The 19,818-nt window shown below is 41.1% G+C and overlaps 1 protein-coding gene across 2 annotated transcripts; it reads left to right on the plus strand.

The window, feature by feature from the left end:
* Positions 1–2,094: 2,094 nt before the first annotated feature.
* Positions 2,095–11,495, plus strand: ficd (FIC domain protein adenylyltransferase). Of its 2 annotated transcripts, none has more exons than XM_042101416.1 (3): positions 2,095–2,250; positions 2,488–2,857; positions 8,495–11,495. In XM_042101416.1, exons 2-3 carry the CDS (start codon positions 2,590–2,592, stop codon positions 9,571–9,573), a joined length of 1,347 nt encoding a protein of 448 aa, XP_041957350.1. In that variant the 5' UTR covers positions 2,095–2,250; positions 2,488–2,589; the 3' UTR covers positions 9,574–11,495. The 2 variants fall into 2 exon arrangements, with proteins under 2 accessions (XP_041957350.1, XP_041957351.1); XM_042101417.1 differs by having other exon boundaries at positions 2,098–2,250; positions 2,525–2,857.
* Positions 11,496–19,818: the final 8,323 nt, after the last annotated feature.

Raw genomic sequence — 19,818 nt, forward strand, 5'->3', positions numbered from 1 at the left:
GGCTTGGGCTATTCTTGTGATGACTGCATCTAGATGACGCAACGCAGACTCAAAGTCCTTGCCATGTACGAGCAGGTCATCAAAATACACAAGACACCTTTCTTTGGGAATTCCCTGCAGCACACGCTCCATCAGTCGCTCGAATGTTGCGGGAGCATTACAAAGCCCAAATGGCATGGTCTTAAACTGCCACAACCCTGTCCCCGTAGTGAACGCTGTCTTTGGTCTGGCATGAGCAGCGAGGGGCACCTGCCAGTAACCAGACCGGAGGTCCAACGATGAGAACCACTTCGACCCACCCACCTGATCCAGGGACTCGTCAATCCGGGGTAGTGGATATGAGTCCTTAACAGTCACCTCGTTGAGCCGCCGAAAGTCGATACAAAACCGCCAGCTGCCATCTTTTTTTGGGACCAATACAACCGGAGAAGCCCAGGGGCTGTCAGAGGGCTCGATGACTCCAGCAGCCTTCATTTTCTCCAGACACTGCTCTGCAGCCAGCTGTCGAGAATGGGGCAAGCGACGTGCACGTTGACATATAGGGGATGCATCACCAGTGTCAATGCTGTGTTGAATCAACGGGGTCCTACCAACATCACCGGGGGTTGCAGCAAAAACAGCACGATGATGGTCCAGCACAGCCTATAGCATCTGTTTTTGTGAGCCAGGGGGCATATTACAGAAACTTCCTAACTCGAAAATCCTATCTTATCTGTTTGGTAACTACGGTAACAAGGGTTAGGATCGGATTTAGGAAAAAAGTCATTACAGATGACGATCCTAAAGTCAGTTTCTTATCTTAACTCCAGATAGGAAATGTGTATTACAGAAATATCCTAAGTTACCAAAATCCTAAATAAACTGTCCTAACTTTAGGATGACCCATCAGCTCTCCTAACTGTCAAATTACTGTTACAAATAAGCGAGATGGCTGCTCTTTTGTTACATGTAGCGCAGGTACTGTCTGTATAAATCGTCTTGTAAATAAACTACCAGTGCTTTTTCAAAGTTCACAATGTCTCGTTTTAAATGTCAAGGCCCTCGGAAGTCTAACAATGAAGTATGGAGCTACTTTGAGACTCGTAAATGGTGTAAAACAGTGATTTATTTGCATGGCTAGGCGGATAACTAGCGCCCGATTTCTGAGTGCAGGGGACAAGCCGAGATGAGCTAGACATACGTTCACACTCGGTATCATGTTTCAACACACTTTAGGTCAATATCACACCGGAATTCTCCTTTAACAGAGGTGGCAAAAGCCATTGGTGGATTAGCGCGAAGTTACATCAAGTTTCCAACGGGTAATGAACTCCACATTGAATTATTATTATGATAGCTGCTAGTTGTGAAGTGAGGTGATCCAACAACAAGTTTCATCTGTTGCCAAGTAACAGACATAAAAGCTGAACGTCGATGCTAGATCGCCTACTTAGGATATCTTAACTTGAGATAAGATAGGATTCCTAAATTAAGATAGGATATGTTTCTGTAATACCAAATTGAGAAAAATTCTATCTTAACTTAGGACTTAAGATAGGAAGTTTCTGTAATACGGCCCCAGGTGTTTAAACTGAATAGTCTGATAAATACAAAGCTTCCCTCTGCTGGGAGTGGGCCACTGTAAATGTCATTTGCTGACACATGTGTCAATGGCAGGCCTAGTATGTGACACGGTACAGAGTTAGTATGGCAGTATGGTATAAATATAGTATGATAGTATGGTATAAATATCTGAAATTACTGAATATTCTGAAAGTACATGTTATATGGATTCCATTTCGCACCCCTTTTAAATATGCACAACTTTATTGTTTTATCAGCCACACAGTTTTAATTCAGCATTAGGCAATAAGGTAGAAAAAATATAAGGTGTAGAAATATAGCATTTTGGGTGTATTTTCGATTAAAATGTCCTATTTAATTATTTTCTAACTTTACTTAACCATTGGTAACACAATATAGTTTAAATAATCATTTTAGTTTCATGAATTGAAAAAGTAATGAATATGGACTTTTATTGTGAAGGATTCGTGAATGGCATCCATGTTGAAATTTTCTTTACTGTCGCTAGTTTCACAGGTTTCACACTACTTAGTTACGCCTGCGCATATCTACTTACCTCTGCGTGCTGTTTACAACTAATGACGACAGGCTGTAGATAGAGTAGCCTACCATCAACAATACTACATAACTTGCCTTTAACTAAGTTTTGGAGGGATTTTTCTAGGAAAGAATTCCATTCGGCTCAAGGTAACGAACTCTCATATTCCCGAATCTTATAATTGAAATGAGTAGTTAAACCACGGACAGCTGCTTCGCGTAGGCTACGTTAACGTAGGCACACAGGCATACTACATAGCACACAGTCTATGTATAGCACCCGACGATTTAGAATAAAGCTAACGTTAACGATACCAATTTCTAGTTGGGCCTAGTGTTGTTGTCATGTTCAGATTGGCTAACGTTGGGATAAAACGTTTATTTCAGAATACTATGAAGACGCCTGTGGTTTATAACTTTACAGTTACCTCCGTGGATCTGGAATGATTCTACGACATGTTTTAGTGAACAGACAAAGAAGAGTGTTTGATGGCTGCAGTAGTTATCTGGCGTCAATCTAATTTTGCCATCCCGGTGAGCTGGAGCCCCCTCATTCTTTTTTCCCTGGGCTCTATGCTAGTGTTGCTGTTGCCCTTCCTTGGGCTGCAGGAGCAATGCTGTGGGACACTGAAAGGCCTCGCCCTCTTGCGTTGCCAATTGTGGGGAAGCACCGAGTATATCACCACCCACTCATCAAGCCCTGCCGTTTCTGTCGCCTCCTTGGACCTTCTGCCTTTGAGAGAAAAGCCAAGTAAAGGTAAACATATCAAGATTTGACTAGACCTTTCACACAACTTCCGTATTTTTGATCGGAAATACGTGATCATTCACACAAACTCGCGTCACAGACGTACGTCATCGCACTTGGAGGTGCAAACAGAGTTTTCGTTATTTTACCACCAGAACACGCATGGATGGCTACTGTGCCTTCATTATACAACTAAACACGAGAAAATACTTTTATAACCCTTGATCCAGCTCTTTACTAAGTGATTTCTTTACTGTGATCTCAATGGCAATAGGCTTGTTCGACTTGATGCAGATCTGACTTGATGTGATGCATGCTGGGATGGACGCAATGCATACTGGTAAGAAATCCTGTCCGACTTCTGTCAGCCAGCGAGGGACTACCACCGTGTCACCATGTCACATGACCTTAAAATATTGCGGGAGTCTTCGCCTGCAGACAGATCTTGCAGTTGCCTTTCCATGGTCTGCATGACAGAAGGGGTTAAGTCATTTAGAGACCTCAGACCAGCCTCAGATGAGTCCAGGAAGTGACGTCAATTCCGGAAATAAGTACATAATTTACTTTACTATTTATGGAGAATACAGCGGAAAAACGTGTTTTCTTTTACAGTTCATGGAAAAAAATAGTCACATTAGGTAGAAGCTTTTTATTATTATTTGTAATTCACATTTATTTATTAAATAATCGATCGCGAATTACTGTCCACGTGATCTGCCAGAGTCAGCTGGGAGGAGCTTGTGACTCACGCATAGGGACTCACCTAGCGTTCATGGGCTTCGGAAAAACCTTTTTCCCAGTGAAAACATCATCATTCCGCGTCATTCACGACACGTAATGTGTGAGTTAGAGGTCGGAAACTAGGGCTAGATTTTGCTAACAGAGTTGCCAAGTTAGGGGCTCGTCATCACTAGGGCTGGGATAAACGATTATTTTTTAAACGATTAATCTAGCGATTATTTTTTCGATGCATCGATTAATCTAACGATTCATTTTTTTAGTTCGATTTCATTTCGATTATCGATTATCTCCCAATTAATTCACTAATAGCAACTTATACATGTTTATTTACAAATATGAATGAAAAAACATGAATTCTTTAACATTGCAATATATGTTTATTGCTCTTAAGATTCCAAAATAAAAGACTATACAAGTGCAAAGTAATGCATTCTTAGTCAGAGGTAGCATTCAATAAAGTTCAGTAGTGTATGTCTAATTGAGTGCCTGTCATTTTAAGACGTTCGTGTGGGAATCCTTGCAATTAACATTAACACAGTTAAAAGACTGCTAATGTGTGGATGCAATTCATAACGTAGTTAGTTCAAATAATGGCCTGAGTAACGAATACAAGCAGCTGCAAGTAAGCATGCTAAACTTGTCTTCCAAAAAGTGTTCTAACGTTAGCTTTGAAATACTGCTTGATTACATACTGTAACTTAACTTAGTTTAGTCTCCTCAATGTACTATGTTGTGATAAGACCTTAGCAGAGTTGACCTTAACTTTAAAGGAACCGTATGTAAGAAATGTAATTCAATTAATCATATAATGGCCCTGATTTGTCACTAGACATTAGGAAATCATGCTAATTTCAAATACCTATATCACTGACAACAGTAGTCCGGCCAGGATATCGTCATTTAAAAAAGTGAAGTTGCAGCCCTCAACTGATGTTGATGTTTACATATTTGTGTTTTAGCCTGATCTGCCACCCTCCACCTATCTAGTAATCACTAAGTCAGTAGTGTTTCGGCATCTGGGTTGCCAGCTCTGCTCTAGTTACCACATCTGCGGTGTACACTGCTCTACAGTATTTTGAAAGTGATTGTAGTACCAGTTTTGGCCAAAATCCTACATACGGTTCCTTTGATGCTGCAGTTTTGAACAAAAAAATATTTTGCGTCGACGTCATCGATTACGTCGACGCGTTGTCTCAGCCCTAGTCATCACTTTTGTGTTCACGTTGTAGTTCGTTTGTAGTCCATGTGGCCTTTCATGTCCAACAGTTTTAATGTGAACTTGGGAATTTGCCGTTTTTGTCACTTGAAAGCTGCATATCTTTCTTTCACAAGCGTCTTACACTATATTTTAAGCAAATACAGTTGTTTATTTAGGATTAGTGAGTGTATGTTTTAACCTTTGTTGTGGCATCCGTGTTTGTCACACATTCCGACGGCAAAGCACATGAACACTTGCTGTGGGAAAAGAAAAGTAGCCACGGGGGCGGTCCTTGTCATTCCCAAGTGCCATGAATGCACCAGCAGATATTGCGCGAAATTTTGGTTTATGGCTATGCTTAAGATGTCCTTCCTATTCATTAACATGAACATGATGACTGACTAAATAAATGACTGTTTATTACACCATTGTAGGCATATATTTAACAAGTTATCATTATATCACATCAATTAAGTGTTTTCATGCTGCTTCCTTATGTTGGAATATGCGAAAATGAACAGAAATCGAAGGGATACCTTATGTGATTTCTACAACAATGGTAGGCTAGCCTACTGAAAAACGTTTGGATATTCTGTTATTTTCTGCTGTTGGTTAAATAGATAGACACACATATAGGGAAAACACTTGTGCTACAATGCAGGCCTGTTAACTGTATGACAACAGTGGTTTATTTAAACTACATCATAAGAATTTATTTCGTCAGTCATCATGCTCATTTTAATGAGTTAGAATGAAAGTTCTGCTGTATTTATTGCAAACAAAATTCCGCGATATCTCCCGCGAGTCACGTCAGGCAGACTGTAGCCTGTCTCTCCGGGATGAGCTGCCGTCTGTTGTAGCTCCTCCCGGCTAGCCTCTCAAGTTCACGTTGACGTAGAAAGCCAGACAAAGTCAGATGCAGTTCATCTCGTCCAACATAAGGAAGCAGCATGAGACACCCGTCAAAATAGTCATGAGGAGATTCCTCCCAAATGGCCCCATCACGTCTTTGAACTGACGTCATGAGGGTGTGTTTCAGCTCGTGCAGATCGTAGAAGGCAACTGCAAGATCTGTCTGCAGGCTAAGACTCCCGCGATATTTTAAGGTTTTTATAAGTCCCTCCCCGGCTGACAGAAATCGGACAGGATTTCTAACCAGTAAGCATTGCGTCCATCCCAGTATGCATTGTGTTCAACCCAGCATGCATCACATCAAGTCAGGTCTGCACAGATCTGCATAAAGACGAACAAGCCTAATGTCTTATAAGGGGAGAACCACCACTCTTGGGAAACTTCCGGTTTCTGAACTGGTTGCAGTTCCTGTTCCACGTGAGGGCGCTCACGAATAAGTGCAGAATGAATGGAGGTCTATAATCCATATTGAGCTTGCAGAAACCACAATCAAATCTTCGATTTTTCAACGACAACTAGGTGAACGAGACAAATTTAGCTGTCCAGCTCCATAGACCCCCATTGTTTTTGCACTTATTCGTGATCTCCCCTAGCGGAACTGCAACAGATTGCACGTACAATGGAGTTAATAGGGAGTGACCCGGCTCTCCGTAAACGGGCTCTGAAGTAAACTAAATATCACACATACAAAACAGCGGTGGCATTACGTGACTACACGGGGTAAGGTGCATGAGAGAGCCTGTCTTTGTTAAAGCTGCAGTAGGCAAGTCTGACAGATTGAGGGGCCAAAATTTTGACGCGACAGAGCAGCAACAAGGGACCGATCAGATGAGACTGACTGAGGTAACTTGCAAGTATGGAAGGCTCTGTATACAAAAAATAAAAACAGAGGTCTGCAGTGTGCATATTAGCGACATAACTACCACCATGTCGACTTTCATCTGTCAGAAGTTAGTTGTGATGGAGATTTAAGTAACGTCAAGTTTGAGGCATGTTAAGAGTTACTTTGAATCGATTATGCTGTTTTGAAACATTTACTATAATCCTGATTTATGCTAGCAAAAATGTTGGCAATGAAAGGCAAGCCTAAAGTAAGCCGCTCTCTTTCTCCCTCCCTCATAAACATGTCCATGTTCCATAAGTTAGGCTACATCAGTCATAGGCTACGTAAACCGCCAGCAATCAGCATAGAAAGGTTTTAACCTACTTCACATTTTAGGCTTGTATAATATTACAGTATATATGATGATGTAGGCTACTGTCTGCATTTCCTGAACTGTGCAGCTGCACTTTTCTCTAAATAAACTTTTTTGAGTAGCCTACAGTGTTGTCACACTCGACTTGGTCTTCACAAATCACAATCCGTAGTTTATAATTATGTTAGTGTCAATGGTAAATGTTATAATTGGCGACGGTAACGGTAGCCTAGTCTGTTAAGCCTGCACAAACTTCGCATTGGGTGAAGTTACTCACAGATAAATTGATAACAAAAGTAATATTATCAAAATGCATAACTATTCATTCACATTGACATTTATGAACAAGCACATACTTAAAATTTAAATACGTAGGCCTACTGCTTCTTTGCACCTTCCATCTCCCTATGTTTTTTTTTTTTTTTAATCACACCGCCAGAGAATTTCAAATATGCCTCGCCCAAACACAAAAGATTATGGGTGTTTTCTGAACGCCGAGGATCCATCTATGCATCCTCGAAAATTCTCAGAACAAAGGACTCAGTACTTGATAGAATTTTAAAACACCCTTGACATTGGAACAGTGCTTGGTGAGGTTTGATGACGTAACATCCTTGAAAAAGTGGCTTTGAAGGACCCATCCTTGACTTTGAGAAACAGTGTAAATCCTCTATACCAGTGGTTCTCAACCTTTTTTCAGTGATGTACCCCCTGTGAAATATTTTTTCAGCCAAGTGCCCCCTAACCAGCGCAAATCATTTTTAGTTGAGAAAAAAAGACTTAAAACAGAGCACTGTGCCATCAGTGTCTAATTTATTAAACTTTGGAACTGATAAATATCAATATTAGTATGTATATTTTAAAATCTCACGTACCCCCATTTGAGAACCACTGCTCTATACTAAAAACAACTGAATGAGAACGAACCTAAACTTGACTTTCAGAAACCGTGTAAATCCTCTATACTAAAAACAATGCACTCAGCTAAGCACACCACTCTCTTCATTGCAGTCTTTCACAGAACTGTTTGCATACCACACTGTAATACACTGAGTCAATATGCTTGTAAACTATAAAATGGTGTCAAGAATGCAGCCCTTTTTTTGCAGCAATGTCATTCATTTTGAGATGCTTGTGTAATCTTTGTACCTATTCATGGTACGCTTATGATCTGACATCGCTGAGTTGTATTTTTTGATGTAGCCACTAGACCAAATCTCTATGTGGCCATTCTGAACCTAATATCAAAGTCCTTTTAGGCAAGTCCCTCCACTCGGCGGCCATATACCAACGTTTTATGGGCACTCATCGGGCACAGTCTTTGGGTCGAACTGCGCGTGCGCAAGGCTTCACAACACCAATCTTGCTCCAGCGGCGAGATCACAACACATGATTGGCACGATGTCTTTACAACACACCATATGATTGGCTCAATGTATTCACATGTCGACGTTTTGCCAAGGAAGGGGTGGGATATGTGTAGACAACGGCCATATTGGCGTGACAAACTAGCCCCATGCATTTCTATGGAGTATTTTTTGAGTGCTGTGTCTCCTCATTAAAAAGTCTCTGCTAATATATTGCCATGTCTCTTTACAGAAGCTCAGTTGGAAGCAAGAGCTGCCCTCCAGCAGGCTAAAGTGATGAAAAAAGAGGGCAAGTTGGAGAAAGCTAACAAACTCCTGGTACATGCACTGAACATGAATCCTGATTTTGTGGATGCTCTGACAGAATTAGGAACCATCCTAGAGGAAAAAGATGTTGTCCAGGCAGATCATCTGTACACAAAGGCTCTGGCCCTCTCTCCATGTAACAAGCGGGCCTTAGTGAGCCGTGACCGTACACTCCCTCTGGTGGAAGAGATTGACCAACGTCATTTTGGTATAATTGACAAAAAGGTGCGCCAACTCCTGTCCATTCCCAAGGGAAATTCTGTACTGCGCCGTGTGATGGAGGAGACTTACTACCACCATATTTATCACACCGTGGCCATTGAGGGTAACACATTAACACTGTCTGAGATTCGGCATATCATTGAAACACGTTATGCTGTTCCAGGTAAGAGCCTGCAAGAGCAAAATGAGGCTATTGGTGTGGATGCTGCCATGAAGTACATGAACACCACTTTGTTGTCTCAGTCTGGATCAATCACAGTAAGCGACATTCTGGAAATACACCGCCGCGTGCTTGGCCATGCAGACCCTGTGGAGGGGGGCCGTCTTCGTACCGGTCAGGTGTTTGTGGGCCACCACATCCCCCCTCACCCACAGGATTTGGAGCGGCACATGCAAGAATTGGTGCAGTGGCTTAACTCTGATGAGGCACTCAACCTTCATCCTGTGGAGCTAGCTGCACTTGCACATTACAAGCTGGTGTATGTGCATCCCTTTGTGGACGGCAATGGACGTACCTCAAGGCTCCTAATGAACCTGGTGTTGATGCAAGCTAACTATCCTCCCATTACCATCCGTAAGGAGCAACGGTCTGAGTATTATCTAGCACTAGAGACGGCCAATGAAGGCGACATACGCCCTTTCATCCGTTTCATTGCCAAATGCACAGAGATGACCCTTGATACACTGCTTATTGCCACCACTGAGTATGCAGTTGGCCTCCCTGCTGCCAGCCAGAATCATGGCTGTCAGGATTGCAGGCAGACCATTCCTATTCACAACTGAGTACATCAAGTAGCTGAGAGATATTTCCTTCAGACTCTGGTGGAGGTTGCAGCTAATGGATTATGTCAACCCTACAAGTCATTCCCTTCAGTTAATTTGTGTGACTGTAAATTATCAAGTTAATTTGCTTAATTCAAATGAGCTTCCATTTCCTTCAATGGCCCAAATATTTGTTGGGTCAGAATAAATGAAACCTCTTGTTTTAGTTTTAGTGGACAGACATGCATGCAGATGTAATTTCTTAAAGGTGCTCTAAGCGATGCCACACGTTTTTTTTAGGCTAAAACATTTTATGTCACTTACTGCAAACGTCACCTACCCAACATAACAAACTGTTCCAGCAAAAACACAGACGAGATGCGCGTTTAGGAGAGTTTCAATTGCAGGGGAGCAGCACGGGAGGAAAGGGGGAGGAAGTAGCAAGCTCTCTGTTTTGTTTGAAAGTCAACAGAACTTCCTCATTCCCGTCTTTCTTCCCTGTGTTTTTTGTCCTGGGACTCGTTCCTATGTCTTGGCCATATTGTGTGTAATTAGAAATTATAATAAGACAATATGATGGTGTTTTTACAACCCTGTGTGACGTTCCCTAATAAAAACATTCGATCACAACAAAGAAAGTCAACAGAAGTGACGTTACCCAGCATTGCTTAAAGCACCTTTAACATAGTGCATAGGCAGGGCTGTATGTTAACTTTTTTGCACAAAGCACTGGGTCTACAGAGGTTGATCAATATGTAGTACAAGCTTCTAAATCTGTAGCATAGGTATAAAAACATCTCTTAAAAACAATCACAAGTAGGGCAGTTCAATTGTGATGGAAGGCCTACTGCATCTGGAATGATAAAATGTCATGTAGTTAAACATCTCACCTGTAGGCTACACTGTAGTTGTGAAGAGCAAAAGCAATCAAAATGTCAGACAAAACAATCCCTTGATATATTTTTATTGATTTCATTGATTCATTATTGATTTATTTTGGAGTAGGCTATCAGGCATGTCAAATCATCCATCCATGAAATGCATCACTACTAGACTGTTCCATACACAGATAGTCTATTCGGTTAGTAAGTCATGATGCAATAGGCTGATAATTCTCTTTCTGGGTCCAACAGCTTTCAGAGCCGCTCATTTTTCAGCTATTCAGAGTAGCCTTTAAAGGAGAACTCCGGCCAATTTTAACAGAGCTCAGTTGATCCTGTTCACGGAATACTGTCGGTCGGAAAAAATGTGGGGAAAAAAATGATGCTGCCTGATGCGAGTTAGCCGGCTAGCGGCTAATGCAGCCAAAGTGCCTACAAGCTATGCTGAGGGCATGTACTAAATTCTGCCTTTGTGCCTCCTAAAAGACTCAAAATGTCATGACTAGTCTGGGCAACATGAACAGGCTCTTTACCTGACACCACTGTGCGTGTTTAACCCAAAAATTGTGAAGGAACAGTATAAGTCCTGTGTTTGTAGCCTAGGCTGTCAGCTTACCTGTTTCCCTCTGTTGTTTCCTATAGCGTAAAGTCAATACAGAAGTCGAACGCCATGGAATTTGAAATCTGAATGTTGTTAATTTGCAATTGGCATTTAGCAATATTTACTACGACCTGGCACAATGCATCTCTTCTAGTTTTGTACAAGGTTAATGTTTTTTGTGCACTTGTCCCTGATGAAATAAATTAATTACAATTAAGCAAGATGCAAAGTAACAAGACGGTAGTCAAAAACTTTTACCTCTGATTATATAATTTTAATGTGCCTCAGCAGAGACTTTCACTTTATCCTCAACGTATCACTTATGTTTCGCATTACATGGTATACCCCATTGGAGTGCTTTGTCACGTCTGAATGTGCGTAAGGTCAAAATTGATTATTGAAAAAGTATCTTTCTGAGGCTAGTTCATCTATTGAATAATAAAAACACTTCATCTTGTCAACTCCTTGCTGGGATTTGGATTGGGATTTTTGGATTCTACAGACAAGTGGACATACAGAGGTGTAGACTCACACACATATATCATATTGTCATATGCAAAGCTTTATCACACCGGTGCTATGCTGGTAAATCATCCATCCCACAGACTATTTTTTGTAGCAAGTTCAACACGATAGATATGACCTGATAGAGGTTTGTGATGTGCCTTATAATTTGTCATTGTGTTTATATGTGGAGCATTGGCAAGACTATGAATGTAAAATTAAGTTATTTTACCACAGTTAAAAAAGGTTTGCAAATTAATTTATTGGAATTACAACCCCATTTCCAAAGTTGGGATATTGTGTAAAATGTGAATAGAAACATGAATGGAAGGATTTGCAAATAATTTAACTAATTTGAGAATAATGCCTAAACAACATGCTATTTGTTGAAATTGAGAAATTGTATAGTTTTTTGGGAAATAAATGTTTATTTTGAGTTTGATGCCAACAACACATCTCAGGGGCATGCTTACCACTGTGATGCTTCAACTCTTCTATAAATGTTTGGGAACTGAGGAGCCCAGGGGCCCTTTGCACAAAACTAGCATAGGGGGTTAAGCCAGGATATCTAGGTTCTCCTGTCTCCATTTATCCGTGATCCAGTTGCACAAAAGCGGGATAGGGGGCAGTAGGATATGTTATGGTATAAGTTACCATGAAGATTTATTCTGTGGAGCTAGCCTGCTCCAGACCAGGCTAAGTTCCAGGATCTATTTAATCTCATCCCTTGTCTCAGTCAGCAGTCAACACAAACGGAAACCAATAGTTATTCCACTGCCCACCACTATACATTGTTATCACATATAACTAGACGATGTTGCAATTATTAGATAATTTACAGTTTCCCATAGACTATAAGGCTATATATAAAATGACAGAATATTAGGGCCACAGAGAAAAAAAAAATCAAAATTCCTCTGTCACTGCAGGACATATCTAGCTGAAATTCACAGCATGCATCTCTACCACTGCAGGACATATTTAACTTAAATTTAAAGCATGCATATTAACTGATTTAACAAATTGGTCCCTCACCAGCCAACCACCGTCGTCATCAGGGAAGATTGCTTTGCTTTATCGCTGTGGCCTTTCTTTTTAATTATGCCTATTCTATTCTAATTCTATTTAATTATGATGTTGGCGGTCAAATGTCAAGGTCAAAAACACCTTGAGTGTGATCTCAAGAATGCCTTGTCACACAAGCGTCAAATTTGGTTACTCCAAAATCACCTTTGCAGGTATCACAATTAACCTACCAACTAGGTAGCAGCCAGCTCAATAGATTGCATCCCCTTGTGTAATTCCTCGGAATTGCATTTCTAATTATTATTATTATTATTATTATTATTATTATTATTATTATTATTATTATTATTATTCTGCAATAGTTCATGGCTGGCTGAACTGAAATTTGCCACTTATTCTGCTGTGTTAAAAAGCTTCATTGCAGTTATGAGCTGTGCAGTTGGACAGACCTTTCAAATTGATGAAATTGAGAAGAAATATATTGGACTCTGTTAGCACACTGTCCCTGAAAGAATTCTGGCTCACTATGTCTTGTCACTTAATAGCCCCTTCAACATTTTGGTCTTTGCTCTAAGGCAATAATGATGTCACTTCCCTTGTAGAGTCCACTTAGTGTAACATAACAAAATGTACAGTAATATGGTAATGTGCAGTTGGGCATATAAAGTTAAGTTAATTTAACTTATACAGTAAGTTAAGTGGTACTTTTATTTGTCCTGTATGAAATTCCTGTATAAATTTGGTCCTCTGCATTTTACCCATCCGAAGGTAGTATACACCCATACATACACACACCCAGAGTAGTGAGCTCACCTGGAGCACGCACACACTATAAGCACACATTGTGAGCAGTGGGCCCTTAAAGTGTAATTCCGGGCGAAAATTGACCCAAGGGTGTTTTTCTGCATTAAAACAGTATTTTTCGTTGATCAACCACTACAGAGCTTGGCCTGGTATATGCTATAGGCCTAGCCCCAAATCGCAAACGGTGGATTAGCTAAGGGCAGTAAGCCAAACGCTTCCCAAATAGCGTTTTTTAACCAGTAATATTGTTCAAAACAGCACTAAACCTCATCAGTAGCTTGCTTATGGTCTCTACCAGTGATGGGCAGTAACGCTTACTGCCCATCACTGGTAGAGCCAAATAACTAGTAAAGTAGGGATTACAAAAACAGTAATAAGATTAGGCCTACTTTACTTTCCTGCAAGCAGCCTGCGTTACTGCGTTACTAAACCGTGATTTTGCCATAGACAGTAAAATAATTTGGGATTTTGCGAGACTAACTCGTGACAATGACGTAGCTGCACGACATAGATGTAAACAACAGACACACGTGTGCAAGACATGGAGTGCGGGAGAGAGCGCAAACATGGAGCATTTAATTAATTGCAGTTCAGTACCTGACTGTTTGTAACTGTTTCCGTCCTGTTTGTTGTGCTTTTTTACTGAGGCCAATCATATTAATCATTGATATCAATTGCAACACCCAGAGGAATAAAAATCAATTTGACAAAATAGGGGGATGCCGCCAAGCGGCGGACTTTGACCTACATGCAGTAGCCGGCGTCACGAGACTCTAATCATGTATATAATGAGCACTGCGTTAATCAGCGTCTCTGTGGCACACATAGAAAAGGCAGCGCTGTGCTATAGCACTTTAAGAATTGCATCGCCGGTTTGAATCCGGCCTGATGCACCGGCCTTCGCTACGGACGATTTCCCGCGATCACACGTAGTTTTACGCCACGCCGCCCGCTGGTCATCGCGTTCCCGATCGCATGCGACATCTTATGAAACGGCTTCAGAATACATTGCTACATTTCCCCGTGATTATAAAAGTAATGACTGGCCTACCGATATGTAGAATCAATCAAATCACGTTGTATAGCCTAGCCTACTACACGGAAGTAGATGTTCCATATATCTATAACAGCTCAGTTAACACAGCTGCTGCATGTTCTGGTGAGACAGAGTAGCAACGAGATGAGAGGTATGCCATGACATGGAAACTTTCGCCTATATTAATTTCTGGCCAGCATCGTTCAACAATCACATTGGACAAGGAAAGTAGGCCTACAAATTAATTTACAAGCTAAGTAAATGCACTGGAAATCGAGCACACAAGTTTGAAAAAACCTAGCATTTGTTTATGTAGTCTCAATGTTGCAGGACATGACAAAGACGGTTGGCTGAGAAAATAAATAGACTCTGTCGCTCTGTCCGAGTGGATATGCCTAGGCTTAGCCTGGCCTTGCCTTCCTACGTACTTCCGCTCGATTTTCATCTCCCTCCACGACTCCGTCTGGGATTCCGGCCATTGGCCTTGCTCGCAACGGACAATTCGACTCCGAGCCAATCAGCGAGCAGGAGGCGGGAGTTGTAAGGGACGACGTCGAGATTCTGCACTGTGTTGAATTGTAGTCCTCGAGAAGTTGGCAATGGCATAAGTAATGAAGCAATTCAGAAGATGCAAAGCAAAAGCAAAAGATGTCGTGGCCCTACTCCCTACGGGATTTGGGAAAGGTTTGATTTGTATCGCGCAGTAGCCTCGATATTAAATTACAGCATGTGCGGCAGACCCGGTATGAACGAAGCAGCGTGTTTTCAATGATCACATCTAGCTTTGACAATTGTGATAATATTGTAGCGCCGAGGCTATTTGCCCCCGTGTTGGGATTTCCCCTGTGTCGTCTGTTTTCCCGGCGTGTGTGTGTGCGAGTGTTTGTGTCTCACTCTCCCTCCTGTGTCATAGAATAGTTAGGGAAAGTTAGGCTTTTTTTTCGCTGAAAAAAATCTGAATCTATCCCAGCCATTAGTTTTGAGTAAAAATGACTTCAAGTCCATAAAAAATCCATAACAAGTGGTTTTATTGAACAATTACAAAACAAAACTTTCTTAATCAGTTTAAAATTTAACAAACCTCATCCCTCAACTCCCCTGCACTTCCTCACGCCTGTTATCTTCTGGCTGGTTGATGTTCTGGCAAGAGTTACCATGACCGTTCCAACAAACAGAAATACACTTGACTCCTTGCTTTTTACAGCAGCACCTGAGAGTGTCACAGACGCCTGCACAGTTGCAGCTGACAAACTTCATAAGGTAGTCTGGTGCAATGGGATCTGGTGTGACAGGTGCATAATCATGTTCTCCTTGTTTCTATCCACACTCAAGGACATCTAGTGATGGATTTTGTAGCAGTAGTCAATCTCTGGTCTGGAGATATGCCCACAGAGAGTGCTATGCTGCACCTCCTGTAGTCTGAGGTAGTTTCTAAGGTTTGACACTAGTTATGTTGTCCTCATGAGTTTTATATGTTGCTCACTGTCCACCCTCAACGTTGAACACTCTTTTCTCTATCTATCTATCTCTCTCACACACACACACACATTTATGCACATTGACTCTCTCACAAACACATTCACAACCACACACATCTAAGCACATTGACTCTCTCACAAACACATTCACAACCACCCACACCCACACAAACACATGTGCACACACTTACAAATAAAGTTCACACCTTCACTGATACTGTTTCTCTCTGTCTCTCTCTCTGTCTCTCTCACTCACTCACTCACTCACACACACACACACATGCAAAATGTCCTTTCTCACACACACCATGTTGAGACAAAACTATCTGTGATTATAGTACCAGTGTGTTACACGCACTGGTTTAATATTCATGTCAATAAGACAACTGATGCTAAAACCAGTAAGTTCCTTAATGTGTTGGACAGTTTAGAGCTAAAGCAGCATGTTACAGGACCCACCCACAACCTTGGCAACACCCTCGATCTAGTCATTTCTAGAAGGATAGAAGTCACAGACTTATCAGTAAATGATATAAATATATAATATAAAAATCATTATTGTGTATCTTTTAATGTAGTACTACATACTCCAAAAATTCATCCCGAAATTGCAATCAAATCGCGACTCTTGGACAGCAGTTCATAGCTCTTATAGACTCCATAAATTTAGATATTTTACATCATCCCATTGATCAAATGGTAGAGGCTCTCAATCGTGAATTAGGCGCTCTGCTTGACAGAGTGGCACCCTTAAAGACTAAAAAAAGGCCCTGTAGCAAACTGACACCTTGGATGAACGAAAATATCCATGATCTAAAAAGATCATGTAGAAAAGCTGAGAGAACATGGAGAAAAACTAAGTTACAGGTTCACCGTGCCATTCTAAAAGAAAAAATAGCTAATTATAATAGAGCTATTCGGAATGAGAGAAGGAACCACTTCTCTAAGGTAATTGCTGAAAACAGTGGAAACTCTAGGGTGTTGTTCTCTACCATTGATAGGCTATTGCATCAAACACCTTTTGATACACTCAGTCAGGCATCCTCTCTAAGATGCGAAGAATTTGCAGACTTCTTCAAAAACAAAGTCATTTCTATAAGGGAGGCTATTGGTAACACAAGTAATATGTTTGGTAGTACACCCAAAAACAACCCCCGAAAATCAAGGTCCTTTAGCACTATTACTCAATCTGAGCTTGGTAAAATTATAACTCAAACCGGCTCCTCAACATGTGTTTTAGATCCAATCCCTACTAGATTCCTCAAAAAAGTATATGATAGCTTAGCTCCCTTTATTCTCAAAGTAATAAATACCTCATTAGAAACAGGTATATTTCCAACTGCTTTTAAAACCGCTGTTGTGAAACCTTTACTTAAAAAGTAAAATCTTGACCATACCAATCTGAGCAACTACAGGCCTATATCAAATCTACTGTTCCTGAGCAAAGTACTTGAAAAACTTGTTTGTAATCAGTTAAATACCTTCCTCAACGAAAACAGTATCCTTGAAAAATTCCAATCAGGTTTTAGATCAAATCACAGCACAGAAACGGCTCTAGTAAAAATAGTCAATGATCTCAGACTGGCTACTGACTCAAACAAAGTCTCAATCCTTATTCTTCTGGATTTGAGTGCGGCATTTGACACCATTGATCATAGCATCCTAATTCACCGCCTTGCGAAGTGGGTGGGTCTCTCTGATAATGCTCTAAACTGGTTTCAAACCTACATTACTGGCAGAGATTTTTATATCAGTCTAGGAGATCATGTATCTGAAAAACATGACTTGCCTTTTGGTGTGGCCCAGGGGAGCTGCCTTGGTCCCCTGCTATTTTCCCTATATATGCTTCCATTGGGAAACGTCATAAGTCAGCATAATGTAAACTTCCACAGCTACGCAGATGATGCCCAATTGTATATTTCTGTGGAGCCAACTAACCCAGATGGCCTTTGCTCCCTCACTGCATGCCTAACCTCCATTAATCAGTGGATAAGCAAAAATGTTTTGAAATTAAATGATGACAAAACAGAGGTACTTTTGGTTGGACCAAAACTAAAGCGAGATATTGTTCTTAGTAATCTGGGGAACTTGGCGCACCAGGTCAAACCAAAAGTAACAAGCCTCGGTGTCATCTTGGATGCAGAGTTAAGTTTTAAGCCCCATATCAGTAAAGTTACTCAGACAGCCTATTTTCACTTGAAAAACATTGCCAAAGTGCGGCCCTTTTTAACTCAACAAGATGCAGAAAAACTAATTCACGCCTTTATCACTAGCAGGTTAGACTACTGCAATGCACTTTTCACTGGTCTTCCCAAAACACATCTAAAGAAATTGGCACTCATACAGAACTCTGCGGCTAGACTTTTAACTAAGACTAAGAAGAGAGAACATATCACCCCTGTGTTGGCTGAACTGCACTGGCTCCCTATTTCCTACAGAATTGATTTTAAGGTTATGTTAATTATTTACAAAGCTCTGAATGGCATAGCACCTTCATATATCTCTGAGCTTTTAATATCTTATCAACCACAAAGGAAACTTAGATCATCCAATTCTAATCTTTTAATCGTACCCAAAGTGCTCCACAAACAAAGTGGAGAAGCTGCTTTTATCCATTATGCCCCCAAACTATGGAACACCCTGCCTCTGTACATCAAGCAGGCGGGTTCAGTAAATATTTTTAAAAATGATCTGAAAACATACCTGTACAGGAAAGCTTTTAGTTAACTCATCTTATCCTGTAGACTACTTTTTCAGATTATTATACATCTGCTGCTATTGGAGGGCGCAGCCAGCCAGAAGCAGATGGGCTCCCCCTATTAAGTCAGGTTCTGCTCAAGGTTTCTTCCTGGAATATGGGAGTTTTTCCTTGCCACAGTTGCCATATGGCGTGCTTGTGGGGGGTAAGAGGGTTAAGGCTGCCAGTCTTATGACATGTAATTTTCTATATTTTTGATATGTTGCTGAGTGGATCATAAACGGCCCCTAGCAATGAAGAAAAGTGATTGATAATGACTTACTGACTATTATTGTGTTACATGCTTCAAATGTAAAGTACTTTGAGCCGCATTCTGTGTATGAAAGGTGCTATACAAATAAAGCTTATTATTATTATTATAAGTGTGTGTGTGTGTGTGTGTGTGAGTGTGAGTGTGAGTGAGAGAGAGAGAGAGAGAGAGAGAGAGAGAGAGAGAGAGAGAGAGAGAGAGAGAGAGAGAGAGAGAGAGAGAGAGAGAGTCCAATGCGGAGAGTGGACGGTGATCAACAAAATGTAAAACTCATGCGGATTAACTGAGTTAATATTTTTGTAAATATGTTATAATATCTTTTCATGGGACAACACTGAAGAGATGACACTTTGCTAGAATGTAAAGTAGTCAGTGTACAGCTTGTATAACAGTGTAAATTTACTGTCCCCTCAAAATAACACAACAAGCAGCCATTAATGTCTAAACCGCTTGTGAGTACACCCCTGAAGTGAAAGTGTCCAAATTGGGCCCAATTAGCCATTTTCCCTCCCCGGTGTCATGTGACTCGTTAGTGTTACAATTTCTCAGGTGTGAATGGGGAGCAGGCGTGTTAAATGTGGTGTTATCGCTCTCACACTCTCATACTGGTCACTGGAAATTCAACATGGCACCTCATGGCAAAGAACTCTGAGGTTCTGAAAAAAATAATTGTTGCTCTCCATAAAGATGGTTAGGATATAAGAAGATTGCCAACACCCTGAAACTGAGCTGCAGCACGGTGGCCAAGACCATACAGCGGTTTAACAGGACAGGTTCCACTCAGAACAGGCCTTGCCATGGCCAACCAAAGAAGTTGAGTGCACATGGTCAGCGTCATATCCAGATGTTGTCTTTGGGAAAATAGACGTATGAGTGATGCCAGCATTGCTGCAGAGGTTGAAGGGGTGGGGGTCAGCCTGTCAGTGCT

The sequence above is a fragment of the Alosa sapidissima genome, chromosome 8 (assembly GCF_018492685.1).
Source record: "Alosa sapidissima isolate fAloSap1 chromosome 8, fAloSap1.pri, whole genome shotgun sequence".
Classification (NCBI taxonomy): Eukaryota; Metazoa; Chordata; class Actinopteri; order Clupeiformes; family Clupeidae; genus Alosa; species Alosa sapidissima.